Source organism: Molossus molossus, unplaced genomic scaffold (genome assembly GCF_014108415.1).
Source record: "Molossus molossus isolate mMolMol1 unplaced genomic scaffold, mMolMol1.p scaffold_m16_p_13, whole genome shotgun sequence".
Lineage (NCBI taxonomy): Eukaryota > Metazoa > Chordata > Mammalia > Chiroptera > Molossidae > Molossus > Molossus molossus.
Genome location: NW_023425348.1, coordinates 87,672,464 through 87,700,067, shown reverse-complemented (window position 1 = coordinate 87,700,067; position 27,604 = coordinate 87,672,464). Strand labels below are relative to the sequence as shown.

Here is a 27,604-nt window from a genome sequence, read left to right as displayed (position 1 = left end):
GACACAGGCATCTTGGGCTCCACCGAGACCGCCAATGCTTGGGACGCGCAACCTCCAGCGCCAGCCTCGTTCCCAAAGTCTCTTCCCTCCCCGGGCCTCAGTCTGACGCCCACAGCCCTTCTCAGGAAGCCGACTCCCAAACCCGGGCAGGGGGTGTGGGCCAAGGGCTAAACCCCGCCCCCTGGGGTCCCTGATCTTTGACCCCGCCTGGGGCTCTGTGCCTCCCCAGGAGGCCACCGGCGGGAGGGAGGCGCTGCCTTTTGTGTGTTCTGCTCCGAGGTGCTAGAGACCCCCCAGCCGTGCGCGGCCCCCGGCCCCTCCTCTCGGCGTCCCCAGCCCCCCTGCTCGGCTCCGCGTGCCAGCTCGGGGCTCGCTGGTTCGCTCCCCGCAGCGCCAGGAGGAGGGGCGAGGGCCGGTAGCCCCCTCCCCCGCGCGGCGCCGGAGCCCAGCCGAGCCCGGGGGACGCACCACCGTCGGTCATGTGGGCCGGACTGTTCCTCCGGGCCGCCTGCGTCGCACTCCTGCTGCCGGGGGCCCCAGCCCGCGGCTACACCGGGAGGAAGCCGTCCGGGCACTTTGGGACCGAGAGGTAAGCGCCCCGAGCCGCTCCCTTGCCCCGCCGCGGGGGCGCTCCCGGTGTGGAGGAGCGGAGGGGCGCCCGGAGCCACCGGCAGCCGCGAATCGGGGCTCCCTTCTGGGGTTCTGTCCGCGCGCGGGCGCAGCCCACGGGCCGGACAAAGAGACTGCAGCTCGTGCCTCTAGGCGGGTGCATCTTCTGTGCCTCGGTTCGGGGCTGTCCTGGCGGGAGCTGAGCGGGAACAGAGATCCAGGCGCTGGATGAGCCCATCCGAGTCTGCTCCGCAGCGCAGACCTGGGTCGAGGGGAGCCAGGGACGTGCCACCTGGGCTCTGGATGGGCCGGCCTCGCTGGAGAACGTGCCGGTGCCTCGGCGGTGGCAGGGCCTGGCCCCCCGGCGAGCCGCTCGGCGGCGGGGGGCTTGCCCTGCGCGCAGGCTCTGCGCGCGCCGTGGACCTTGACCCGCCGGGGTCCCTCGGGTGACGTTTCAGTTTCCGCCCGTGTGTGCGCGCAGGCGGGGGTGGGGTGTTTGTCCCTTTGCTCCTTCCCAACGGACGCCGCCTTCTCCTCGGCTCCTGCTGGCGGAAGCACGTGTGTGTGTGATGCTCGGATGGAGGGATCGCCGTGTCAGCGGGCGGCCTGGGAGGGCGCAGGGGGCTGCCGGGGAGCTCGAAGCTCGCACGTGTGTTGCGCCCCCGCCGCCAGTGTTTGCTCAGATTGCGCAGGCTCCAGGCTCGGCGCGTCTCAGACCTCTCGGACCACCTGTCTCCCCGCCACGGCCCGCGCCGGGAGGCTCCTGGGCCTTCGAACATCTGCCACTTGGGTGGCGCCCCCGTCCTTTCACAGCCGGGTCTGGAGAGCAGGAGCTGCCAACTCCGCTCTCCCAGCCTGCGGACATAATCACTACAGCAAGGGCAGTGGGGGAGGCATCACTGTGGGTCCCCCACCCCAGGGCCCATCCTTTTCTGTGATGACTTCAGAGAGCAAACAGGCCTCAGACAAAACGGCACAGGGACCTTTTTCTGCAGACGTTTCTCTACTGCCTTGTGCCCTGAGCTTCTCTTTTTTAAAAAAAATTTTAATTAATTAATTAATTTTGTTAATCCTCACCCAAGGATATTTTTCTATTGATTTTCTAAATAGAGTAGAAGGGAGGGAGGGAGGAAGGAGAAAGAGAGAGAGAGAAAGAGAAAGAAAGAGAGGAATATCTGTGCGAGAGAGACGCATCGATTGGTTGCCTCTCATGATCCCTGGCTGGGAGACTGAACCTGCAACCCAGGTACATGCCCTTGACCAGGAATTGAACGGCAACCCTCTGTCTGTGGGCCAACGCTCTAACCTCCGAGCCCTAACCTCTGAGCCCTGACCTCTGAGCCCTGACCTCTGAGCCAAACCGGCTAGGGCTTGAGCTTCCCTTTTAGACTTCTTGTCACATTTGGCACGAAATATTCTCCCCAAGAGGGGGGTGGGTCTGTCTCATCCATCCATGTCCTCCTCCAGCCCTGTGGCTGTGCCAGGCCCATCGTCGGTGCTGTAGGACTGCCTGCCCAGCAGACTGTTCCTATCAGCCCTCAAACAGGCAGGGCGCAGGTGAGAGGGGTTTCTTGGCCCTATTCTGTTGTTCGGGCGTCCCAGTTGCAACCAGGCTGGGCAGCTTCACTCCTTGCCCAGCCCATCAAAGAACCAGTGTAGTCATTGTGTTTGTCCCCCTCCAGGCCTGTACCCCATGCTCCCTCTGCCTGGAGCACCCTCCTGCACTCTCACCGGCCACCCCTGTGCCTCTTCCCCACCTCAGCCGTCCAGGGAACCTCCCTTGACCCTACTCGGGGCTCCATAGCCTGTCCCGTTGGGCACTTGTTCGAGCACGTTGTTGTTGTTCGGTTCCTTGTCTGCCTGGCACCCCGGAGGCGGGGAACTGGCTTGTTCGTGGCCGTACTGCTGTGCTTCATCCAGCGCCTGCGCGTTGGATTCTTTACTCTTTTGGGCAGCTCGCTGGCATCCCTGCCCCTGCCCAGAGACGTCACCTGGTGAATATCTGTCCAGCCTCTCTGGGGCTGCCCTCCCCCTTCCTCTTTCCTGCTGGCTTTCCTTCTCAACCTGTCCCTCAACAGCCATTTATTGAGCACCTACTATGTGCTGTCCCTGCCCTTGGTGCAGAGGTGAACAAAAAGATGAAGCCCTTGTCCTCAGGGATAGTAGGGGAGATAGACCATGAGCAAATCAACAGATTAATATGTAATTTAATGTCCCAGGAAGTGAGTGTTATGAAGAAGAATGAAGCAAGGTAAGGGTGGACAAGAAGGGACTCTGAGAAGGTGACATGAGCAGAGAGACCGGGGTGAAAGGAGGGACTGATCCCCGAGTGTCCGGGAAGAACCTTCCTGAGAGAAGGCACTGCAAAGGCCCTGAGGTAGCCATCCCTAGGGCTCCTCATCCATTGTGGTTTTTCCTTCTTGGCGCTGAGGCCCCTCTCTCCTGGCCACTCTTTGCGCTTTGTTCGTGTGGCAGGTACCTGGCATGTGGCAGGACACTGGCGTCTTTGTTTTTGTCCTGCCTCCAGGACAGGCTGTCAGGGTCCTTTTGCTTTGGGAACTTTCCAATGCCTTCCCTGAGGGTCTCGAGAACTGTTTGTTGACTGACTTACTGACTGGCTTGGGAGGCTTTCGCTCTGTAGACCCATCGGAACGTGGCAGGTGTTCTCTCCTCTCTTGCAGACGCCGGCTGGGCCCCCACGTCTGCCTCTCGGGGTTTGGGAGTGGCTGCTGCCCTGGCTGGGCGCCCTCCATGGGCAGTGGGCACTGCACCCTTCGTAAGTTCCTGTCCCTGTGCCCCAAACATCCTCCCCAGCAGGCACTCATTCCCTGGGCTGGGGCAGATGAGGGGCCCGGCCTCCACTCCCTCACCTGCGTTTCTCCTCTCAGCCCTCTGCTCCTTTGGCTGCGGGAGTGGCTTCTGCATCGCTCCCAACGTCTGCTCCTGCCAGGATGGAGAGCAAGGGGCCTCCTGCCCAGGTATGGGGGGGCAGTGGCTCATGGGAAGAACACGGAGGTTACATGCCAGACGCAGGGCACTGTGTCCTAGCATATCATCTTCAAACACCCCTGTTAGGCAGGCATTCTCATTCCCATTTTACAGATGAGGAAACTGAGGCATAGACGTTAGTGGCTCGCCCAGGGTGACATGGCTGGTAAATGGCAGAGCTGGATTCAAACTCAGGCCTCTGTCTCCAGAGGCACCTTCCCAACAGAATTCAGAAGGAGCCGGTGGGGTGGGGGCGGCCGGACCCAAGCATGGTGCGTGCTCACATGTGTGGTGCCTGTTTCAGAAGCCCATGGACCCTGTGGGGAGTACGGCTGTGACCTTACCTGTAACCATGGCGGCTGTCAGGAGGTGGCCCGGGTGTGCCCTGTGGGCTTCTCGATGACAGAGACAGCTGTTGGCATCAGGTGTACCGGTGAGAGACTGGGAGCAGTGAGGGAGGGGTGGGCAGGAATTACGTCCACTTCCTCTCCCGCCAGGATGTCTCCAGAGAGATGCGGGAGCAGAGCTGAGCCAGGATGAGCCCGAAGTTTGAGAGCGGGCAGGGAGGCATGCAAACCAAAGGACTGTGTCCCTTATGCAATGTCACAAATATTTATAGAGCACCTCTTGTGGGCCAGGAACTGAGCTGGGGGTGGGGACAATAAAAGTATATCATATACATGATAATGAGACGGTGACTGGAGTGCAAGGTGGGACTGGAGGTGGGTTGACCTCGGAAGGCTCCCCAGGGAAAGTGACATTTGCAAGAGCAGAAAAGTGAAACTCAAGACTTCTTTTGTAAAAGTCTTATTTGTTCGCGATTTTGACAAGTTCCTGCTGGCAAAGTCCGCTGCCTTCCTGAGACAGCCACTGTGACCAGGTTCCCGCATTCCTTTCCAGGGATGAAGCCTCTTTTTGAGGTTTGACTTTGTAAAAATCATGTTCCTTCCCCTGAATACAAAAGTAAAAGATAAACTCATTTTGGAACATTTGGAAAGTAAAAGAAGGATAGCAAGGTGATGAAAAAAAAAAGACCCAACATGTCGCAGAAGTCTCTACCTAGAGATATTTGTTGCAAAAATGAAGTTATTTTTCCTGCCCCTTTTCTTGGCTGTGTACGTGTTTGTGTGTACCTGTGTGTATACATGTGTTAAGCATGTATGTGTGTGTTATAAAATGGGTATCACCGCTTATCTATAGTTTTTGTTCATGATTTTTCTCACTGAACTTTATATTGGGAGCATGAAATAGTCCTTACAACATAATTTTTAACAGCTGCATATGTGCTGCTGTAATTTAAGTACCCAGTTCTCTGTCACCCCTCATTTAGCTTGTCTGCAATGCTTCACCGCTATAAATAATGTTGCAATAAAGGGCTTCTTGTTTGCATCTCTGATTATTCCCAGAACTGTGGGGTCGGAGCGTCTCACGAAAGGCTTGCTGCTGAGGCTCCTTCACCATCCCCTTCAGGAAGGTTGAAGTCATTCGTTTTCCCGAGTGTCTTTCGTGGGGAGAATTTTCTGCACACGCTTCTAGTTGCAGGGGCAAACTGGACCAAGGAAAAGCCAGAGGACAGTGTCAGAGCAGGCGCAGGGCAGGGGCGAACCGGCCACGGCCACGGCCACGGCCACGAGGGACCCCAGTGGGACGGGGTTAGAATCGGTGGGCGTGGTCCTGAAGGGCCCAGAGTAAGGAGAATGGAGGGGTGCAGTGGGCATGGGGGCCCGGGGTGGGGGACTCAGGTGCAGGCTGGAGTGGGCAGATCGGGTCTTGTAGGTCCTCCAGGGCTGCCCTGGTTCTTGGATGAGGAAGGGAGGTTGTGAAGCCCCTCTCACCCCTCAGACCTGAACCTCCCCGAAGCTCTACCTGTATCCAGTCACCTCGCCCTGGGCGGAAACTTTGGAGACTCCTGGGTACTCCCCAGCTGACCCTTAACCCAGCTTCCAGCCCTGCCTCCTGCTGCCCTGCAGGAAGCCACGCTTCAGCCAGGCTGGGCCCGGGTCTTCCCTGTGCGACCCAGGGTCCTCAGACTCTCCACTTGCTGGCCCCTCCTCTGAAGCCTCCTGGTCCTCTCGGCCCATCTCCCCTCCAGCACGCCCCGCTGTGGCCGGGTGTTTCCTGGTGGGGCACATATCACTCGCCACGTGTGGTCTCGTGGGCGTGTGCTGCGGTTCCTACCTTATCAGACTAACTGTCTGGGGAGTCAGCACTGTGTGTTGGTCACATTTGTGTCCTTAATGTCTCCCCTCCAGGCCTGCTACACACAGGTGGAGCTCAGTAAACACTTAAAGGGATTAACGCAGCCTTCCTGCCCACGCCCTCTGCCTTGTTGGGGTTGCCCTGTGGGTGGGAAACAGTTCTGTCTCAGCCATCTCCTTGGTCAACGGTCTGTGGGGGCCAAAGAGTCAGGGCTTGCCCCTTGGCCTTCTTTCTGGGCCTTCCCTCATAGTCCGATGACTTTCGTGGTGCCTGGTCTTTCTTCCTGTGGTGGGGGTGGGGGTGGTTCCCCCCTGCTGAGGGCAGGCAGGCGTGGGCACGGGGTCCACGTGGGGTATTTTCTCCCTGCACCCAACCATGTTCACAGTGGGCTGTGCAAGGGTGTTTTCTCTCTTCCCAGACATTGATGAATGTTTAAGCTCCTCTTGTGAGGGCCACTGCGTGAACACAGAAGGCGGGTTTGTGTGCGAGTGTGGGCCGGGCATGCAGCTGTCAGCCGACCGCCACAGTTGCCAAGGTGAGCGGCTCAGGGAGGGTGATGACGATGCCGTCACCGCCGCTGCTGGGCTCCCACGTTGACCGGGTGGCCCTGCAGCCCGACTGGGCCAGGCTCTGGGGACACAGGGCCAGTAGGAAAGCATCCTGCCCTCTGGCTGCCCAGTCTGGTGGGGAACAAAACACAAGGTTGGGTCGAGGGGTGGGACCCATGGAAGAGACGGAATCTCTCCTCCTAAGTGAGCAGGACAAGAGATCTTTGAAAATAAGTACTCGTTCTTTTAAGATGACTTTTATTTATAGAAGTTAGGTAAGGAAACCCTCTTTATAAATTCTTATTTATTTTTTGTTAATCCTCACCAGAGGATATTTTTCCATTGATTTTTGAAAATTTTAAGACAGAGTGGGAGGGAGGGAGGGAAGGGGAGAAAGAGAGACAGAGAGAAAAGCATTGATGTGAGAGAGACACATTGATTGGTTGCCTCCTGCATGACCTCGACTGGGGCTGGGCATTGAACCTGCAACCCGGGTACATGCCCTTCACTGGAATCGAACCCGGGACCCTTTAGTCCTTGGGCTGACACTCTAACTGCTGAGCCAAAGCAGCCAGGGTAAAACATTCTTATTTTATTTTATTTTATTATTATTTTTATTGTTGAAAGTATTACAGATGTCCCCCTTGTTCCCCCATTGACCCCCTTCTCCCCGCTCCCACTCTTACTCCTTGCCTTCCCCAACCTAATGTCCCTGTCCATTGGTTGTGCATATATACATATAAGTTCTTTGGTTTATCTCTTCCCACCCCTCCCACCCCCCATCCCTCTGAGGTTTGTCAGTCTGTTCCCTACTTCCATGACTTTGGATCTTTTGATCGACAGCTTATTTTGTTCATAATGTTCCATAAATAAGTGAGAACATGTGGTACTTGTCTTTCTCTGACTGCCTTATTTCGCTCAGCATAATACTCTCCAGGTCCCTCCCTGTCATCTCAAAGGGTAAGAGGCCTTGCTTTCTTATAGCTGCATAATATTCCATTGTGTAAATGTACCATAACTTTTTTACATATATTCTTTAAAAAAAAAAAATGCTTTTATTGATTTTTTTAGAGAGAAACGGGAAGGAAGAGGGAGAGAGAGAGGAAAACATACATCGGCTGCCTCCTGCACACCCCCTACTGGGGATCGAGCCTGCAACCCAGGCATGTGCTCAGACCAGAATTAAACCGATGACCTTTTGGTGCACAGGACAGACGATGCCCAACCAACTGAGCCACACCCGCCAGAGCAGGGAACACTCCTAAATAAGGCAGCTAAGAGAAAAGTTCCCCCTGTACTTGGTATTATTTTCTGTGTTTGAAATTTTTATCAATTATTTTTAAACACTTTAAAACTTGCCAGCTCCAGGCCCTCTCTTTCATTCCCGCACTTTGCTCTCCCTGGAGAATAACCCTGGTGTCTTAGCTCAGGCAGCTATAACTAACTCCGCAGACGGGGCAGCTTAAACAACAGAAATTTATCCTCACAGTTTTGGAGACTGAAGTCCAAGATCGAGGTGCCAGTTCATTCAGTCCCAGCTTGCGATGGCAGAGAGAAGGAGCAAGCTCTCTGGTCTCTTCTTATAAGGGCACGGATCCCATCACAAGGGCCCCATCCTCCAGACCTCTCCAGAACCTAATTAACTCCCAAAGCCCACCTCCTCACACCGTCACATTGGAGGTTATTGCTTTCACATATGAATTTGGGGGACACAATTCATTCATAGCACCTGGTTATAAATCTGCCTGCTTCTCCCCAGCACACACACACACACACCACACACACACACATAGATGATAATAAGAAATGAGCAGCTCACAGTCCTGAACTATTACATCTGGTCACCATGCTCAGCACTATAGATACATTTGCTCATTTCATCTTCAAAATTATCCATGAAGTTGGTTCTGTTTATTTCCATTTTTCCTGATAGGAACACTGAGGCCTAGAGAAATTAAATAACTTGCCCACGATCATGTTCGAGCTGGAATTTGAACTCAGCCATTCCTTTACATGCTTTACTCCCCGCCCCGCTGCCAGTAATCTGTCTTGAAGATCTCTCCACATCAGGGTCCAAAGACCTGCTCTGTTCTTTCCACCGCCTGGTCCTCTGCAGTGCAGACATTCCATAGTTTACTGACTTTTCTTGTACTGATGAACATGTGGATTATTTCCAGTCTTTCACCATTTCAAATACCAGTATGGGGGAGCTTTGACAGAGGAGGTACTCTAGAAGCTGGGTTTTGAGGTACGAGTAGGAGTTTACCAGCCAGATGAGATGGACAGGCAGTCCACGCAGACAAGAGAATGTGGGCAAAGGGGAGACCTACAAGAGGGGTGCACTTGGAAGAGGGCAAGAATTTAAGCCAAAGCAAAGGTGTGGGTCAGGGAAGGAGGTGAAAAAGGCAGCCCAGGGTTTGTGAACTTGGATGCTGCATTTGTGCTATGGGAGCCAAGGAGGGAGAAGCCTGGTCAGAAGTACCCTTTGGTCAGAATGTCTGGAGGCTTGGGAGGAGCACAGGTAGAGGCAGAGAGGGGCACAAGGCTGTTGCTCTTCTCCAGATTCTAGACAAAGGTGGCCCGGGCTAGGATGTGCAGTGGGGGTGGAGAGACTGCTGATCCAGGAGGTTTAGGAATTGATACACTGTGGGCAGTGAGAAAGAGGGGTTAAGATGGTTCCCCATAGCCCTGAGCGGGGCAGGAGATGGCCACGAGAGAGGAGAGGGGACTACATATTTCCAAAACAAGGGAAAAAGCGCTCATCTGTTCCCTTCCAGACACTGACGAATGCCTCGGGACCCCCTGTCAGCAGAGATGTAAAAACAGCATTGGCAGCTACAGGTGTTCCTGTAGAACTGGCTTTCATCTCCACGGCAACCGGCACTCCTGTGTAGGTAAGGCAGGGAAAACGCTGTTGTCTTCATACTTAGGCTGTCAATCAGGAAGATGGACAGGGCAAGCCAGGGACAGGGAAAGGTCAACAGTCTGGACCTCCTGGTCCCCTGGAGCCTGTAAGCCCTTGAGCCACCGCTCAGAGTCTGCCTTCGCTGGGGTTGGCATGCGCCTCATGGAAGACCCTGTCTTGGACTTTTCCTGGCCACATGCCACTTTCATCCTGTTATGTTTCTCTTCCACCCCTCCTCCCAAATACACCCCAGGATTCCTCTCTGCTCACCCATTTTCTTGGCTGCCTTTGCTCCCCTTGGTAAATAAAGCACGTTATGTCTTAGTTCCTCTGGTTTAGAAGGAGACCCCTGTTTTCTCAGCCCATTAGCAGAAATTTCCAGCAAGGGATTGGCGTGTTTGGCGTGAGCTTGGCTCATGGGTTGAAGGTGGGGTCCCATGGGTCTGAAAAAGGACCTTGTTCTAGAAGAGTTCAGTTATTCGTCCTGAAGCCTACCTTGAGCAGCGCAGTGACATTCGAGACTCTTTTTTCAGACCCGTCAGGTGGGATGGTGGAAGGTCTGGAGAGGAGAGCCCAGCAGGCTCATCCTCTCCAGCCAGCACTTAATCATTTGCTGCATCGCGCTGGGGGATGAGCCACTGGAGCATCCACAAATGCCTCCTGGATGCATGAACCTACGAAGGGGACTAGCATAGATTTTAGCCCCACTCCAGACATCTGAGTCACACCCCACACCCTGGGGCAGGGACACTCCCCCGCCTTTTGGAGGGATGATGGAAGAAAGGCTCGGTAGCCCGACAAGGCAGCTGTGGGCAGCGAGGCTCTCCTGCAGATGTGAATGAATGTCGGAGGCCGCTGGAGAGGCGAGTCTGCCACCACTCCTGCCACAACACCGTGGGCAGCTTCCTGTGCACATGCCGACCTGGCTTCCGGCTGCGAGCTGACCGGGTGTCCTGTGAAGGTGAGCGACCAGCCCTGCCTCACCCGGCCCCGCCCTCCCAGCCCAGGCCCCGCCCCCAACCCAGGCCCCGCCCTCCCAGCGCCAGGCCCCGCCCTTCTCTCACCAGAGCCTGACCCTCTTCCTTCTCCACCCACTCTGTTTTGGATTCATCTCATTTCCGACTCTTCACGTTCTTCCTTCCGCTTTCCATTGCTTTATCCATTCTTTCCCCCTTTTCACTTCATTGTTTCCCTAACCCTTGTTTACCCCCAAATGGGGGAAAAAAAAAAAAGGAGGAGTGGCGCAGCTGGCGTGGCTCAGTGGTTGAGCATCGACCCCATGTACCAAGAGGTCGCCGGTTCGATTCCTGGTCAGGGCACATGCCCATGTTTTGGGCCAAATCCCCAATGGGGTACATGCAGGAGGCGGCCAATCGATGTTCTCTCTCGTCGATACTTCTATGTCTCTCTCCCTCTCCCTTCCTCTCTCTCTAAAATCAATAAAGGAAAAAAGGAAAAAAAAAAAAAAGAGGCGCGTGTGACAGGAACCCCAGTAACCTGGGCTCCCAGGGACAGGCTTTGGACAGTGGGGCCAGATCACTGCCACCTTACGAGGTGCCTGTAAATATGTGTACAATTTATATAAAGATGGAAGGTGCCTTTTCTAGTTCATGGTGAGTTCTCCCAGGCCTCAGCATCCCATCCCAGGAAGCCACACCTGGGTGGGGGGCAGGGACACAGTCCCACTTGTGACCTTGGCCTGCTCTGCTGCTACTTTTCCATCCGTCTTCCTGTGTGATGGTGTCGGCAGTCGAACTGGTGATGTTAGACCCATTATGCTGATGAAGAAAACTGGCCCAGAGACATTCAGTGACTGTTGCGGTGGCGCTGAGTCCGAGCCCCTTAGCAGGTGTGGGATAGTGTCACCTCCCTGAAGACACCCCGTGCTTCCGTTTCAGCTTTCCCGAAAGCCGTGCTGGCCCCGTCCGCCATCCTGCAGCCCCTGCAGCACCCGCCCAAGATGCTCCTGCTGCTTCCAGAGGCCGGCCGGCCCGCCTTCTCCCCAGGACACAGCCCTCCCTCTGGGGCGCCAGGGCCCCCGGCCGGAGTCAGGACCACCTGCCTGCCATCTCCCACCTCTACACTACCAACAGCTTCCCCTTCTGTCCTGACGAGGCTGCTGTCCACTCCGATGGCCACCCCGGTGCCTACTGTCCCCCTGTTGGGGACCCTCAGACCTCCCTCACAACTCCAGGAGAAGGCAGTTACCCCCTCCTTGCCCAGGGGCCCCACGGCCCCACAGCCGACACCGGGGCCCTCTGCCTGCTGGCGCCTGGGGACCATGTATGAGTCGGGGAGCCACTGGACGGAGCCAGGGTGTTCCCAGTGCTGGTGTGAGGTGGGTGTGAGGGTCCTTGGGGCTTCCCTGGTCTGGTGATGGGGTCTTATGGTGATCAGAACTCCTGCTTCCAGGATGGGGAGGTGACCTGTGAAAAGGTGACATGTGAAGCTGCTTGTTCCCACCCGATCCCCTCCGGAGATGGGGGGTGCTGTCCATCGTGTACAGGTGGGAGCTGGTCGGGGGGAGGCTGTGAATTCCCCATATGGTCCCAGCTTTTCCCTTCCCTGGCCCTTCTGCAGCTAAAAGGCTGTTCTCCAACTTAGAGTCACCTGAAGGGGGATCCCTGGACCCCACCTCCAGAGCTTCTGATTTAGCAGGTGTGGGATAGGGCCTGGAATTTGCATTTTTACCAAGTTTCCAGGTGCTGTTGATGGCTGCTGGTCCAGGGACCACAGCATGAGAACCACTGGGTGCTGCGATATCCCTCAAGGGGAACTTCTTATCTTCCGGGGATCCCTCTGAGCTTCATTCATTCATTCAGTGGGTTTCTCCATATCCACTCTGCCTCCCTTCCCTGGCCCTCGCCTACAGCCAGAGGAGTAATCGTTCGTAAATTCTACCCCTTTCTGCTTTCCTCCTACAGTCTGCTTGCAGTTTTTCATTTGTTTCCTATTGCTGTTAGGATAAAGACCCCAAATCTTAACAAGTCCTTCAACAGAGCTCCTCAAAACTCACTGTGCACACATCGCTGAGCATTTGTTAGAATGCAGATTCTCATTCGGTGGAGCTGGGGAGGGGCCTGGGCATCCGTCTTCCTCCCTCCCTCCCTCCCTCCCTCCCTCCCTCCCTCCCTCCCTCCCTCCCTTCCATCCTTCCTTCCTTCCTTCCTTCCTTCTTTTTCCTCATCCAAGGACATTTTTGCATTCATCTTCAGATAGAGTGGGAAGGAGAGAGAGAGGGAAACATCAGTGTGAGAGAGACACATCCACTGGTTGCCACCCACATGACCCCAACCAGGGCTGGGGACAAACTGCAACCGAGGTACATGCCCTTAGCAGGAACTGAACCTGGGTCTCTCTGGTCCACGGGCTCTCTAACCGCTGAGCCAAACCAGCCAGGGCTGGGCATCTGCATTTCTATGGTGATAAGATGCCGTGGTTGCTGCATTTTGATCAGTAATGAACGTCTTCCTATGGGGTGGAATAAAAAGGCACCTATTGATTTTCTGAATGATAATTGACCTTTTATTGTATCCCTACTCTGTACCAAGCCCTAAATGTGAAGTGCTGGGTACTCTGCATCTGAGGTTGTGGGTCCCTCTAAGTCCCCTGCAGGGCACATGGGCATCCTATGTGGTGTTTCCTGGTAGTTCTCCACGGGTCTTAGGACCACACACTGCTGGTACCCGGATCTGCCATTCCTGGGGCATCCTGGCCAAGGAGAAGGTTCCTCCAGGTCCATTATGCCTGGAAAAGCAATGAGACCACAAGCTGCTTCTGCTTTGAAGAGGTCTGATGCCTCCCCCACTCCCGGTTGTCTTTCAAAGGCTGTTTTCACAGTGGCGTCCTAAGGGCCGAAGGGGCGGTGTTTTCACCTCCCACGGAGAACTGCACCGTCTGCGTCTGTCTGGTGAGCATCACAAGGTCCCCGAAGCCTCGAAACCTCGTGGGTGTTTTCTTAACCTTTGGGGGTTTGAGAGGCAGGGAAAGGCCCGGATGTTAGAGGTGAGCTTGTGGCGCGGAGGGAGAGTTCTCAGGTTGTGGATGTTGGTCGGGACCCGTCCAGTTGCAGAGCTTGGGGAAATGTGAAACCTTAGGTCTGTGGAGTCGGGGAGGCTTCGGCAGAGCAGGAAAGAGCCAGCAGGCAAACAGGGTCCGTCTGTCTCGGACTGGAGGGGACGAGAGTCCCTCGGAAACTTCCCACCAGGGAGGATGTTTTCTCTCCAGGCAAAATATTTGCTAGCACAATGAAGGTATCCTCATTACCATACTCCGCTTGTGGAGAGTATTTTGCTTTAGGCAAATTCACTCCTCCAGGAATACTTATTAAGCACCTATTATGTGCCGGACACTGCCAGAGGCAGGCATATGGATGTGATTACGAGCACCCAGTGTGTTCCAGGGATGGGCCTTGGTGCTTTTCACTCGTTTCCTCACCTGAGGCCCCTGGCGGCTCTTCCAGGTCAGCTTTACTGTCCCCCTTCAACAGATGTGAAGAGTTGGGATTTGAGCTGAGGTCTGTCTGCATCCACAGCCTAGGCTTTGTCCACCAACCTTCACGGCCATCCTCCGAGCATCTTTAAAAGCAGCCTGGTCTGGCGGGGATGACCGACGCTGCAGTGTGAAAGGGGTGGGGCGCGTAGACAGCTACTGCACCCACTGTTGAGCTCTTCCTGGGGGCCACGTGTGCAGTGGCCAAGTGCTTTTGTGGGTGATCTCATTTCACATAATCCTCAGCATCCGCTGGTAGAGGAGACCAAGGCTCCGAGAGGTGATGGACTTTGCCCAGAGTCACACGGCTCATTAGTGGAGGAGCAGACCCTGGAACTCAGGTCTGGCTGTCTCCAAAGCCAGGGGCTTTTTGGTCTTAACATCAACTTTCTAAAATGGAGTTTTAAATTTGATTCTTTGAATAGCTAATGTAGTCACTTGGTTCAAAACTCAGATGCACCGGAAGGTGTCCCTGGTGGAGCAGCCTCTGTCTTCTGCTTCTCAGCCTCCTTCCAGAGCTTCTGCCGTGGGGGGCAGGCAGCAGGCTCTGCTGTCCGGTCTGGCCCTCGTTTTGGGAAGGGGGATGTTCTAACCACCCCAGACCCTGGGTCCCTGCAGACTCTCCTTATAGTGACCACAGTGGCATTTAAAGGTCTGGGAAGATGTTTTTTAGGAGGCTTTTGCATTGGACAGGAAACCTGAAGTATGGTGTGAAATGGGTTGGGAATGAGCTGGTTCTTGATGGGCCTGAAGGGCAGTGGAGCCTGGGTCTCCTCTGCACCCCCACCCCCACCCACGGCCATCTCACCTCCTCAGGCTGGAAATGTGTCCTGCATCTCCCCTGAGTGTCCTTCTGGCCCCTGTCAGACCTCCCCAAAGTCAGACTGCTGTACCTGTGTTCCAGGTAAGTGACTCTTTGGGTGGGGTTGGGGTGGGAGAATTTAGCTTTTTTTTATGTGTTCCCGGGAGGTGAGTATATTTTGGGGGGTGAGGTGAGTGGAGGAGAGAGGAAGGAGATTGATTTCTGCTTTAGGCACTCAGATCAAAGTGAAGCATTTCAAAGTGCCTTTTTTTAATTGAGCACCTACTATGTGCACCGTGGTTTGAATTCTAGACTCGGCTCATAGCCTGGCCCATCCTCCGCTCCTGGAGGCACCTTCAACACAGGCAGGAAGGGGACTGAGGCCACTCTTGGCATTGCTCTGTCTCGAGATGGAGAGGGGGCCTCGTCTTCCCCACTAATGTGTTGGTCCTTTGTTAAAAATTTGGTTCTCTTTCCTGGGATGACCTCATCACCGTCACTAATATTCCCTGCAGGCTCTGAGCCATTGCTGTGCCGGCACTTGCCAGACCTTGACATCATTGAATACATATGGCACTGCCCCGAGGGAGCACTATTCATAGCTCCATTTTATAGATGAGGAAACTGAGGCTCAAAGAGGTCAAGTCACTGCCCAAAGACGCACCAGTTAGTACAGGAACAAAACTTGAGCTCAAGTCTATCAATTTCAAACTTGGCATCCTTAAAAAAAATTTTTTTAACTTTTTCTTTTTAAAATATTTTTCTTTATTGATTTTAGAGAGAGAGGAAGGGAGAGGGAGATAGAAACATCTATGAGAGAGAACATCGATCGTCTGCCTCCTGCACGCCCCTGACTGGGGATGGGTCTGTAACCTGGGCATGTGCCCTGACCGGGAATTGAACCGGTGACCTCTTGGTGCATGGATCGATGTTCAACCACTGAGCCACACCGACTGGGTTTTTTTCTTAACTTTTAAATGTTATATTATTTTTAATTAAAAAAAAATTTTTTTTTTTTGGTTAGGTGATATAGTTCCTAGGAAGTAGGAACTGTTATCAACCCCATTGAACAGACAAGAAAACTGAGGCTCAGTGACCCTAAGTATCGTGCCCAAGTCACTTCCTGTGGGTTGTGTAGGTGGGATTTGAACCCAGGGCGGTCTGACTAGCCCCAGTGGGCCCGGGCAGGTTTTGGGCTGTGTTTACCTGTGGGGGATCTTCAGGTGGGAGGCTCTTACTGAATCCGCTCCACCTCTCCTGTGTGGCACGATTCCTGAGCTTAGTATCTGGGCCGGTCTCTTTACATTTCTTCTTTTCTCTTCCTCTTGCCCTTTTGCTTAAGGACCGTATTTGACTCGTGATTCATTCTCCGTCATTTTAAAAGTAATAGCATATTTTTTGTCGGAGAGGAGAAGTGAGTGGGTTCTTGGTTGTGGGCTATGCTGTGGAGGATCATGGGAGTGTGAGCTTTCCCGGGCCTCTGTCCATCGCTCCCCCTTTTCTTCAGCTGCCCCTCACCCAAGACCTTGAGCTGCTTCTCCCTTTCCTCTCTGCAGTGAGGTGCTATTTCCACGGCCGGTGGTATGCAGACGGGGCTGTGTTCAGTGGTGGTGGTGACGAGTGTACCACCTGTGTCTGCCAGGTAGGGGGCTGAATTGGTGGGTGAAGGGGAGGGCGCCGGGCACAGCACTTGTCCAGGATGCCTTGGCCAGGAGAAGAGGAGCCACCATGCAGGAAAAGGGAGACTGAGGCAGCAAAGGGACTGAGGGACCTGCACTGAGCTGCAGGCTCCGTGAACGTCATCCTTCAGCAGTGCTGTTTGTAGAGCACCTACTGTGTGCCTGGGACAGTGCTGAGTGCTGGGGACACAGCAAAGCACAAGACAGCCCCAGTCCCCTCTGTCGGGCCCCACAGCCTAGGTGGGCGATGGGCAGGTGACCAGAGCTCCCAGTCAGGCTGCAGGCTTCGGGGAAACCTTCTTGGAGGGAGGGATGCTCAGGCAGACCTGAGGGATGACTAGCACTAATCAGGTGAGGAGCCCTCGGCACCTGCAGGACATGGTCCCCACTGCCTCAGACTTAGTTGTGAAGGGCTTTGCCGGCCAGGCCGAGGGCCTTGGACTTGGCCATGCTGCTGACGGCTTTAAGTGGCGGAGTGATGGCCTCGGGTGGGTGCCTGAGCACGTTCTCTGGCTGCAGGGCGGGAGCAGACTGAGTGAGCCGGGGAGCAGAGAGCCTCAACAGAAGCAGTTTTGCAGTATCGAGGGGAAGAGAAGCTGGTGGCTGTGGGGGGCAGGCAGGGGACCCTCTGGACAAGCAGCTGGCCTACTCCCAGGACCACCAGCCTCACCCCAGCCTCCAGTGAAGACTCGCCCTTCCTCCCTCTCGCTCCCTGGAGATTCCTTTGTTACTTTTAGGAGGGGGAGGCAGCCCGCCAGCCTCCTCCTTAGCCCTCCCCTCCAATGGCCCAGGGCTGGGAGCTGCCCTCACGGCCCGCGCCCTTTGCCTGCCTTCCAGGATGGGGAAGTGGAATGCTCCTTCACCCCGTGTCCAGAGCTGGACTGCCCCCGTGAGCAGTGGTGGCTGGGCCCTGGACAGTGCTGTTTCACCTGCCGGGAGCCCACGCCCATGACAGGTGAGGGCCCCGGCCCTGCGTCCCCGGGCCGCGCCCCTGAGCCTGCCAGTGAGTCTGTGTGCGTTCGTGTGTGTAAGTATGTTTGTGTGTGACTGGTATCTGCCTGTGTGAGTGGGTGTTTGTGTAAATGGTGTCAGTATGTGTTTGTGTATCTGTGTGTGTCTGTGTGTTTATGGGTGCATTGTGAATGTGTTTGTGTGACGGCTGTGTATACCAGGTGCTTGTTTGGAGGGCAGCTCACTGACGGGGTGCCGGGCGGGGCCAAGTACGCACCCTTGGAGCTGTCTATGCAGCAAGAAAGAGGAGAGGGGTCTCCTTGCTGGGGGTGCTCGGGACCCCCCTCGGCGCTCTGCCCACGCGTCCCTTCTCCCTCACCGTTCCTTGGCCAGGCTGCTCTCTCGACGACAATGGGGTTGAGTTTCCGGTCGGACAGATCTGGTCTCCCGGTGATCCCTGTGAGTTATGCATCTGCCAGGTGAATGACAACCTGCGCGCCTTCAGCTGCTTCCGCTGCCCGCCTCCCCCCACGCAGACCTCGCCTTGGCCTGGTCCTGGATCGCGGGCATCCCTGCCTTCCAGAAGCTGGGCCCCTCAGGCCTGCCCTCTGTCTCCTTCCCATGCTCTCGAGTTCCACTTGGACAGAAAGGGTTGGGACCCAGCGTAGATGTCCTCGGTGGACTTTCAGGACCCCAGAGCCTGGCAGCCTCCTTCAGAATGGTGTGTGCCACGCTGTGCTGTGGAGGGTGCAACCCCAACAGCCGGTTTTCCCCGGGCACAGAGAACGGGGAGCCAGGGGCAGCCCATTGTTTGGGCCATTTCTGTGAAATTGCAGTGCTTTCGTCACTAACGTGCATTGTGGGGCTTCGCCTCATCAGAAGGGTGAGGAGAGGGGCTTGAGTTTGAGGCAGACGGACAGAAACGCACACACAGCCACTGGCCGGGGGACGCACTCGTTGGAGCTCGGCGCTTAAGTGCGTCTGGCTTTCCTTTCTGCTTTAAATGAGCTTAGACGCCCTCAGAGCTCCATGTCTCACCGTGGGGTCCCTGTGCCGGCAGTGCGTGGGCACCCCTGGAGCCTGGTGGACATGCAGAATCTCAAGGCTGCCCAGACCTGCCGGCTCAGTCGATACCTTCCTGCGGGTGAAGGTGTGCGCACTGGTGTGTGGGGAGCACAGCCGTCAAGGCCCTTGATGTGCCGGTGTTAAAGCCTTAGAGCCTGGCCACGCTTGGAGCCGTGTCATTGGCATTCGAGTTGGGAGTGAAGTGCGTTCTTTCTCCTTCGTGATGGTCTGGGGCACTCGGGGTAGAAGGAAGTAACTCAGAAGTTCACAAACATTCAGATTCTTAGGGAAGAAAGAAAGCTTACGTGGCACTTTTGTCTTCTGAAATAGACATAGCAGGTGGAATATAGAAACAGGGTTTTATTCTACTGCGGTGTGGGGTGAGCCAGGGTTCCAGGGAAACGCTGAAGGCAGAATTTGGGGTGGTGAGGGTGCAGCCTTGGGTACTGCTGCAGAGGTACTGAGGGACCGAACGCCAGCTCTGCCGTCCCCTCTCCGTGGATGTAGGAGCCTTCAGAGGGCTCACACCCCTTCCCAAGTAGCTGGTCCTTTTTGGGGGAAGACCTGCCACCTCCCACTGCATCAGGGCACCTTTCCGGGCAAGCCTTGGCCAGTTTGCAGCATTGCCCTCTTTTGGGGGGATTGGGAGGGTGGAGTGGAGGCGGAGACTGGTTTCGAAGGTGGGGTCTTGGTGAAGTTCCTCGTTCCCTCAGGCAGATGGTTCCGTGAGCTGCAAGAGGACAGACTGTGTGGACTCCTGCCCTCACCCGATCCGGATCCCTGGACAGTGCTGCCCGGATTGTTCGGCAGGTAATTCCCCCCGGGGGCTGCACGGCACCCCTCCCTGCTGCTGCGTTCGGGCTCACGCTGTACCAAATGTGTTCGTCTCGGGTCATCCTCACAACCACTCGGTGGGGCAGCCCATTTTACAGATGAGGAAACTGAGGCTCAGAGACCTAGAGAACTGGCCCGTGGCAGGCCCTGCCTGGGTGCTGGAGGCTGATAGAATACGTGTGGAGCTCACAGCCCAGGCGGGGTAACAAAGAAACCACACCTGTGAAACAATTAGAGAACAGTGAGAACAAAATAAAAGCGATGCTTTATTTATAGCAACGTTGACCTCTTCCCTCGTTTCAAAAGTAACCTTTTGTTGTAGAACATTCAGAACATACACAGCAAGCAAAACTAAAAAATAAAAAAATTAGGAAGGGCTCATTCTCACTGTTGAACTTCTGTTATCTTAGTGTCTCTGTGTGATGTAATATCTATATCTATGTAAACATATCTGTAATATAGATCTCTAACATATGATAGTTACATGTTATATATACTCTCTTTCTTTAAAATATGTCCCTGCTGTCTCATCACCTGCTCTTTTACTTACTGTGATAAATATGGTCAAGGTGGCAGCACGTAGATGGGGCGTCCGTGGGCATCAGGAGGCAGAGTGGGGAGCGGTGCGGAGGAAGGTGGGGTTTGGGGCTTGGCTGAGTGGGGAACAGCAGGGAGGAGGGCTGTGGTACCAGGCACCGGGGTGTGTCTCCTAGCCCCTCTGTCCTGACCCACCTGGTGAGGGGCGAGGAGGAAGCACTTCCCCCTGGGAGCTGGGGAGTGGAGGACCCTGAAGTGCCGACCGGCTGACCCCTCTGCTGAATCCAGTGCAGAAATGTCAGCACCCAATCTGGACCTGTGTTCTGTCCCTTCCCCAACCCCTGGGCAATGGCCCCAGGATGCAGTTGGCCTGCCCTTCACCACCCAGATGGCCTGGACCTGCACCCTGGCAGGAGCCTGGTCACCAGCCAGCCGCCCCCCGCCCGCCCCCTGGCCCTCACCGTGTGCTCTCTCTGCAGGCTGTACCTACACAGGCAGAATCTTCCACAACAACCAGACCTTTCCGTCTGTGCTGGACCCGTGTCTGAGCTGCATCTGCCTGGTACGGCCACCCAGACCTGACCCCTGTCTGCGGAAACTCCCCAGGGACTGCCACCAGCTCCTGAACCCTGGAGGCAAAGTCCAGAGACCTCCAAGAGAAAGGTCACTTCTGGGTCCTGGTGACAGTCAGCTCCCTCCAGCCCTGCCCAGGCTGAATCTCTACCCAGGGCCGGGGAACTGTGTTCACCCTGCCCTGATAAAGTCCTCTGCTTCTGGTGACCAGGGAGGGTCTTGGGGGCCGGTCCTTCCAGCGTGACAGGGATTCTGACCCTGGTGCTGGTGAGGGGCTCTGGCCCACATTGTCACTCGCATTCCCATCCTTGGCGTGTGCCGGCGCTGATCTCCGCCCTCTCGTCCTTGCGAGAGTCCTAGGAGGTGGGCACCGGCATCGTCTCCATCTGCTGGGTGGGAATACCGAGGCCGGAGACAGTCATTTGCTCAGGATCCCACAGCTAGTGAATGAAGTACCAGGAATCCCATCCTCAGCACCACACCTGTGCTCCAGGAGGCACTTAAAACAAAGTTTTTTTTAATCCTCACCTGAGGATATTTTTCTGTTTATCTTCAGATAGAGTGAGAGGGTGAGGGAGAGAGAGAGGGGGCGGGGGAGAGAGACACATTGACCGGCTGCCTCCCACACAACCCCGACCAGGGCCGGGAATGAACCGCAACCAAGGTACGTGCCCTTGACCAGAATTGAACCCGCGACTCTTTGGTCCTCAGAGCGCACTTTTACGCCAACCCACACTGCCTCTCGGTCTGAAAAAGCACGTTGGATAGTAACACCGTAGCATTTGGAAAATGGGAAAAATCCTGATTGCTTGTCGTGCTGAAAGTGTCGTATGTGGATGGAGCGTCTTTGCTGGGGTGGATGCAGCCGCAGTGGGAAAAGGCACAGGGTCTCCGGAAAGGTGGAGAGGCTGTGAACTTGTCTGGCCTCCGAGTGGCCCCACCATTCACAGCCATGTGCTCCCCGGAGCTTCGGCTTCTGGCTCGTTTCTCCTGGGGTTTCGGTTCTCACCTTCCGTGGGCAGTTCACGGATTTGTTCAACAGGGACCTGTTGACAGATGAGCTCAGTGGACAAGACGAGGCCCTTGGCCTTGTGGGGCTTGTGTTCTAGCAGAAAGAACAGACTCCGACCAAGTCAACGACCCCCTCCCCTGACCTTGGTGGTTCTGATGGGTGCCTGTGTGACCCGTCCTTCCCAAGCGTCCCGTCAGCCCCCAGAACGAAGGGCCTTGTGCGTTTTCTGTGTCCTGCAGCTGGGCTCAGTGGCCTGCTCGCCCGTGGACTGCCCCATCACCTGCACCTACCCTTTCCACCCTGACGGGGAGTGCTGTCCCGTGTGCCAAGGTGAGTGGGACCAGCCACCCCGCGTCCCAGGCTCTGGGCGGGCTTGGCGCTCACGGCCCTGTCTCTGCCCCTGCAGACTGCAACTATGAGGGGAGGAAGGTGGCGAACGGCCAGGTGTTCACCTTGGACGATGAGCCCTGTACCCAGTGCACGTGCCAGGTGAGCTGGGCCTGGGACCTGGGAGCAGCTATGCCAGGGGCCGCGTTTTGCCTTTTGTTCCTTCGCAAACTCCCAAGCCCTTAGCCAGTGAAGCCCATCTTCCTCCTGCCTCTCTCAACTTGAACTGCCTGCCAGAGTACTTTGGATGTGACCATGTCCTTCCTCTTCTCGGTTTCCTTAAGGCCGTCCCGCTGTGTGGGGCCTCCCCTGTTGTTCAGGTGAGGGCCAGGCATTGCCGCCTCTGTCCTCGGATCTTTCTGTGGGTGCACTGCTGGTGCAGGAGGCCTTGGGGGTGCTGCCCTGGGCGGGCGAGGTGCTCCGCGCGTCCTCACTTGTGTCCTTCTGCTTCCGCAGCTGGGAGAGGTGAGCTGCGAGAAGGTCGCCTGCCAGCGGGCCTGCTTGGACGCCTCCCCCGGCGCCTGCTGCTCCTCCTGCCCAGGTAAGCAGGCCTCTGGCTCCCGGAGTTTCTCCACCGTCGTCTTCTGCTTCGCTGTTCTGGAAACAGAGAACTCCTAAAGCGCTGGATGTGAGAAACCCAGGCTCAGAGAGGGAAGGGGCTCGTTCAAGCTCACACAGGCTCGGTCCCCCATTGGTGTTCCTCCTGCCACATCATGACCAGCGTGTGACAAGCCTGTTCACGGGGCTTTTTTCTCCTCCACTGTCCCTTCCTTGATCTCCGCCTCTGCTCTCTTCCTTTCTGCAGAAGAGTAATCGCTAATATGTCTCGAGCACTCGTCGTGTCTCGGGGAACCACACGGCTTCCTTCCTTCCCTTCTCACAGCAGCTCTTTGGGGCAGGTGCTGTCACCGTCCCCACGTCCCAGGCGAGGAAGCTGAGGCACAGAGAGGTGAAGTGAGAGCTCATGGCCGCACAGCAGTCGGCAGTAGAACCAGGATTCGAGCCCAGAGCCCCTGCCCTTAGCCCCTGTGCTGACTCCTGAAAATGATTCTCATGTTCGTCTGTGTCCATTTGTTCACCCAAGGGGGTCACTTCAGGGGCATAAACGGGACACAGACGACCTGCTGGAGCACCTAGCTTTGAAGTATTGATGTGGCCCATAGCTGGTCATGATAAAGCTCCCAGCTAGTGTGGTTTGCTTACCTGCCGCATTTTTGGTTGACATTTAGGTGGTTTCTTTCTTTTTTATTCTATCCATAATGGACCCACTGTGAAAAATCTGTGGTCAGACAACTTTTTAAAAATTTTGTGAGTTGCATTCGGACGTGTGGTTAATCGCTGGAGTGACAGGTCCTAGGGCGTCAGGACAGTGTGGTAACTGGTACGGTGTGATGACAGCATGTTACCAGACGGGGTCCCAGGGAGAGAAGAAACTTGCAGTGACGTCGCTGGCTCCTGGATGCCCCCCAGCTCCACCCTGTGCATATGGAATATAGTTTTTCCAAGTTAACATGTCTGTAAAGTACCTTAAATGTGGCTCTTTTATGTTTTTAAACTTCCAAGAAGACAGTGAATTTTTCCATGGATTTGTGGCCTGGATCTCCTCATGTAGAACATATCTTTTAACACCTTTGGGATTCTGAACAGGATGCTCTATATTCAGGGCAGCTCCTCAGATCAGTGGATGAATAGCTGCTGTCGAGACACCCTGAGCCCATACGGCCATGACCTTGGGAACCATTGAGGGCTTTGTAGATTCTTCCTCAGTTTCACCACCACCAGCTCCTCGGGCAGCTGATAGATAGTATTCCCCTTGCTGTCTAGAGACTAATTGTTAGCGAAGGTGCCAGGCAGAGTGCAGAACATTTTACCTGTATTATCTCATTTAAGTGCTACTGGGGACATTGGAGAGTGGTTATTGTCATCTCCCATTTTGCAGATGGGGAAATAGAGGCTCAGAGAGGTTAAGTACCTATTTGTATTTTAATAACTTATTTTTTATTTTATTCCTTTATTGATTTTAGAGAGAGAGGAAGAGAGAGATAGAAACATTGATGAGAGAGAACATCGATTGGCTGCCTCCTGCATGCCCCCCACTAGGGATCAGGCCCACAACCTGGGCATGTGCCCTGACCAGGAATCGAACCGGCGACCTCTTGGTGCAGGGGTCGATGCTCAACCACTGAGCCACACCAGCTGGACTTTATCTGTTGGAAAGCTGTGCTGTAGTTGCTGGCGTTGGATGAAAGGCCAGGTCTCTGTGATCCCTTAACCCCTGCCTCCAGCTGGGGAATGAGGCCCACCTGTGAGGTCAGAGCCGCTCCTCTTGGACACATTGCCTTAGTTTCGCTCACCGTGTGACTCCTTTGAAGGACAAACCACTTTGTATTGGACTAGAATATGAATTTTTTTTTTTTTGATAACTAGATAACTAAAAACGTAGCAGCTTTCTTGAGGTAGAATTCTCACACCGCATGGTTCACACGGTCTGAGTGTGCAGCCCGGCGGTTTGGGTGCGGTCGCAGAGTTGTGCGACTGTCCTTGGACAGTTTCTCAAGTGACTGGTCCAGTTTATCAGTGTGTTTGACACTTCTGTTGGCTCCGTGATCATGCCTGTCTCCACCACTCTCTTCATTTGCTCTCCATGTTCTCTCTGCCTTTCTGCCTCCCTCTTTCTTTTTTACTTGTCCCCCCTCACCCTCACCACGTATTAAGCCCTCATGATGTTCTGGGCTCCAGGCTGAGATTTTTAAAAAGCCAACTTTACAATAGAATTTTTTGTTGTTGTTGTTGATCCTCACCGAAGGATTAGATAGAGTGGAGGGGAGAGAGGGAGAGAGAGAGAGAGAGAGACATTGATGTGAGAGAGACACATCAATTGGTTGCCTCCCACACGACCCTGGTTGGGGCCAGGGATCGAACCTGCAACCCAGGTATGTGCCCTTTGACTGGGAATCGAACCCATGACCCTCCAGTCCGTGGACCAATGCTCTAACTGCTGAGCCAGACCAGCCAGGGTGAGATGCAACTTTTTAAAGCAGTTTTAGGTTCATAGCAAAACTGAGTGGAAGGATCAGGGGGCTCTCCTGTACCCTCCACCTCCACGTGCACAGCCTCCACTGTCAACACCCCAGCAGACGGTGCGCTTGTTACCCTTGGCGACCCTGCACCAACAGGATTATCACCCAAAACCCATAGTCTACAGTCGGGTTTAGGCTAAGACGTCCAGTGCACCGCGTCCGTTGGTCCTCTCAATGGCTCTGTGTCGTCATTATTGTGCCCATCTTACAGAGGAGGAGACGGAGGCCCAGGGCAGGTACGTGCCTCACACAGCATCACACAGCCCAGGCCCCGCAGGGCCACTCCGGTGAACTGCCTCCCTCCGTTCATGTTGTTACAGTCTCCTGTCTCCGGACACAGGCACCGACTGGTCCTCACCAGGTGTTCGAGGACCCCCACAGGCCAGAGCCTGGGCATCTGTCCCCAGTGGTCTCATTCCGAGCTGTCCCAGCCGGCGGGGGGACCACTGTGCCTCTCGCCTCCCCTCCCTCCCTCTAGGTTCCCTGGAAGAAAGGCAGGGGCTCGCCGCTCCTGCAGACGTGGAGCTCAGCAGTGTGGCTCAGAACCCCCGCAGAGACACGGGGCACCCCGTCAACTGCAGCTCCTGCCCCGGGCCCCCCCCAGACTTGCGTCAGAGGCCCACGCTCCGCTTCCTCCAGCTCCTCCGCAGCACGAGCGCGTCGGGCTCGCAGACTCTGCCCCGGAGCCCCGCGGGGGCCCAGACCTCACCCGCGCTCCCCGTGGGGCCCTCGCCGGGGTCTGCCGTCTCCCCAGCAGCTTCCACTCTACCTCCAGCCTCTCCCGGGGCTCCTGGGCCACCTCCTGTGACTCCAGAGCCTTCGTCCTCGGCCTCTGGGGCCCACACGGCCTCCAGACCGCCTTCTCTGCCTGCCACCGCCCTGACTGAGGCTCCGGCCCTTCCCGCGACAGACCTGAGCCCCTCAGAGACCCCTGTCACCCTACTCAGGCCGCGCAGACTCTCCCCCACCACCTCCAGACTCTCTGCGGCCCTCGTGGCCAGCGCCAGCCCCGGCCTCCAGCAGCCCGCCACGGGCACCTCGAGCGAAGAGTCCGCGGGGTAAGGCGCCCCGTTTCAGGGCCACGCCCGGAGACGCTGCCACGGGCCCTGGAAGTGTGCAGGAGGCCGGGAGGGCCACTCCCCAGGGCCTGAGGGAAAGCCCTCAGGGCTGACACAGCCGTGTCCCCAGGAAGCGTTCGGAGGGCCCTGTGAGAATCAGCAAGTGCCTTCTCCAGGGGCGGCGTCCTCCCTGCAAGGCCTGGCCTCCTGCCTCTGGAAGGCTGGGCTGCTGAGCCCCCCTCTGGAGGAGGAGGGTCAGCAAGGGCCTGAGATTCCACTGGGATTGTGTCACCCGCATCACTGTCCTCACCGAGGCTTCGATTAAAGGCTGTCTCAGCCCCCCTCCCCCCGTGCTGTCCTGCTCGTTCACCTCTCGCCTGCGGAAGGGTGGGGAGAACTCACTCCATGCCCACAGGTGGTAAACTGCACCCTGCCTCAACCCCAGCTTGGGAGAAAAGCCTGCCCCAAACTGGGGCTGGCTTGGGGAGGGGTCTTGCGTAAGTGCCTGGTGGCCTTTGTCGCCGAGACTTCTGAAGTGACAAGGGAAAAGGTGATGGAGGGGGCTTTGCAGGGGTGCCCTGGGCGGGAATCTGGGAGGAAGCAGCAGGCTGGCTGTTCCTTGTCATCAGCACCTGTGGGGGCGGGGGAGGGGGAAGGCGGGCTGGCCTGTGTCCCGAGGCCTCGGCCAGCCCCTGTGGGAGCTCTGAGGCCGGTGGTTCTCAAGGTTGTCCTGGGGCGGGACAAGGGGGCGGCTTTGTGTCCCAGGAGAGCGGTGCCACACCGGGCAAGGCAGCTCCTGATGAGGGCTGGTGGCCGAGAGCTGTCGGCCAACAACCTTCCAGCAGCTGGGGACTAAATCCGTCCAGCCTGCTTTCCGCGACAGGTGGAGAGAGGACAGCGCTGTCATTAATGGGGCCAGTCAGATGCCGAAGGAAGACGGAACTATGATGTCACCAACGAGCTACCACTGAAGCCCAAGAGAGCTGCGGAATAAACTAGGCAGATGGACGCAAAAGGTGGTGTTTACGCGGGGTCTGGGGCGCCCTGACCGGCTTTGTGCCCCACTCCGCGGCGGCTAGCCGAGGGGCCTCAGGGCTCGGCTCCTTTGTTGTCAGGTGGGACCGCACCCTCCCCTGAGTGACACTGCCTGCGATAATGCCTCTGTGAGTCTCGGTGGCTCGTGACCCTGTGCAGCCACCCAGCTTCCTGATGCCACCTGGGATCGAATTTCAGGATGAAAGTGTAGGCCCCTGGTTGCCACCCCTTGGACCCGCCAGTTGTCAGCAGCGTCCACATCGCGATGCCGTTCAGTACCGTGCCATTCCAGGTTTAATAGAGTCCCCCCGCCCCGCCCAACAGAACTCAAGTGAATGACATTCATTTCGAATGTTTAAAAAAATGCGTGGGGGAGGGGGCAGGAAGACAGCTGTAAACATTTTCCCCAAGCTGGTCCGAGTGTCAAAACATGTATCCGGACCCTCCCGCACCCCCCAGTCCGCAGCTGGGCCCGCAGAGGCCCGCAGAGGTTAGAGTGCCCTGCCGTGGCACAGATTACAAAGGCGGCCGGGAGGAGAGCCCTGTTCTGACTCCATCTGGCCCCTCCCTTCACATGGCGTTTGCTTGGATTCTTCTGCGGGGACTTAGGAGAGACAGTGGACAGCTACAGTTGATGGGAGGGTGCTGTGACCACCTTAGCTTAGTTTGGGCTCCCCCAGGAGCAGACCCAGAGATAAATATTTGGGTGTGAGGCACTAACCTGGGAGGTGATCCCAGGGAGCAGGTGAGGGCGGGGGATGTGAGGCGGGGAAGGGAAGACAGCCAATCAGGATGCATGAAATTGTGGTCACTGCCATAGGTACTTGGCACCCAGTCCTCCTGCAGACCCT

At 56.1% G+C, this 27,604-nt stretch overlaps 1 protein-coding gene across 1 annotated transcript; it reads left to right on the top strand.

Moving 5' to 3' along the window:
- The first annotated feature begins 219 nt into the window (after positions 1–219).
- On the top strand, positions 220–25,722 carry VWCE (von Willebrand factor C and EGF domains). Its single transcript, XM_036259666.1, has 21 exons — positions 220–589; positions 3,291–3,385; positions 3,498–3,587; positions 3,902–4,030; positions 6,215–6,331; positions 9,122–9,238; positions 10,082–10,210; positions 11,148–11,587; positions 11,662–11,755; positions 13,077–13,159; positions 14,557–14,644; positions 16,099–16,184; positions 17,059–17,176; positions 17,566–17,651; positions 18,951–19,047; positions 20,088–20,170; positions 21,433–21,523; positions 21,600–21,682; positions 22,037–22,121; positions 23,284–23,292; positions 25,139–25,722. Exons 1-21 carry the CDS (start codon positions 480–482, stop codon positions 25,720–25,722), a joined length of 2,814 nt encoding a protein of 937 aa, XP_036115559.1. The 5' UTR covers positions 220–479.
- The last annotated feature ends 1,882 nt before the right edge of the window (positions 25,723–27,604 follow it).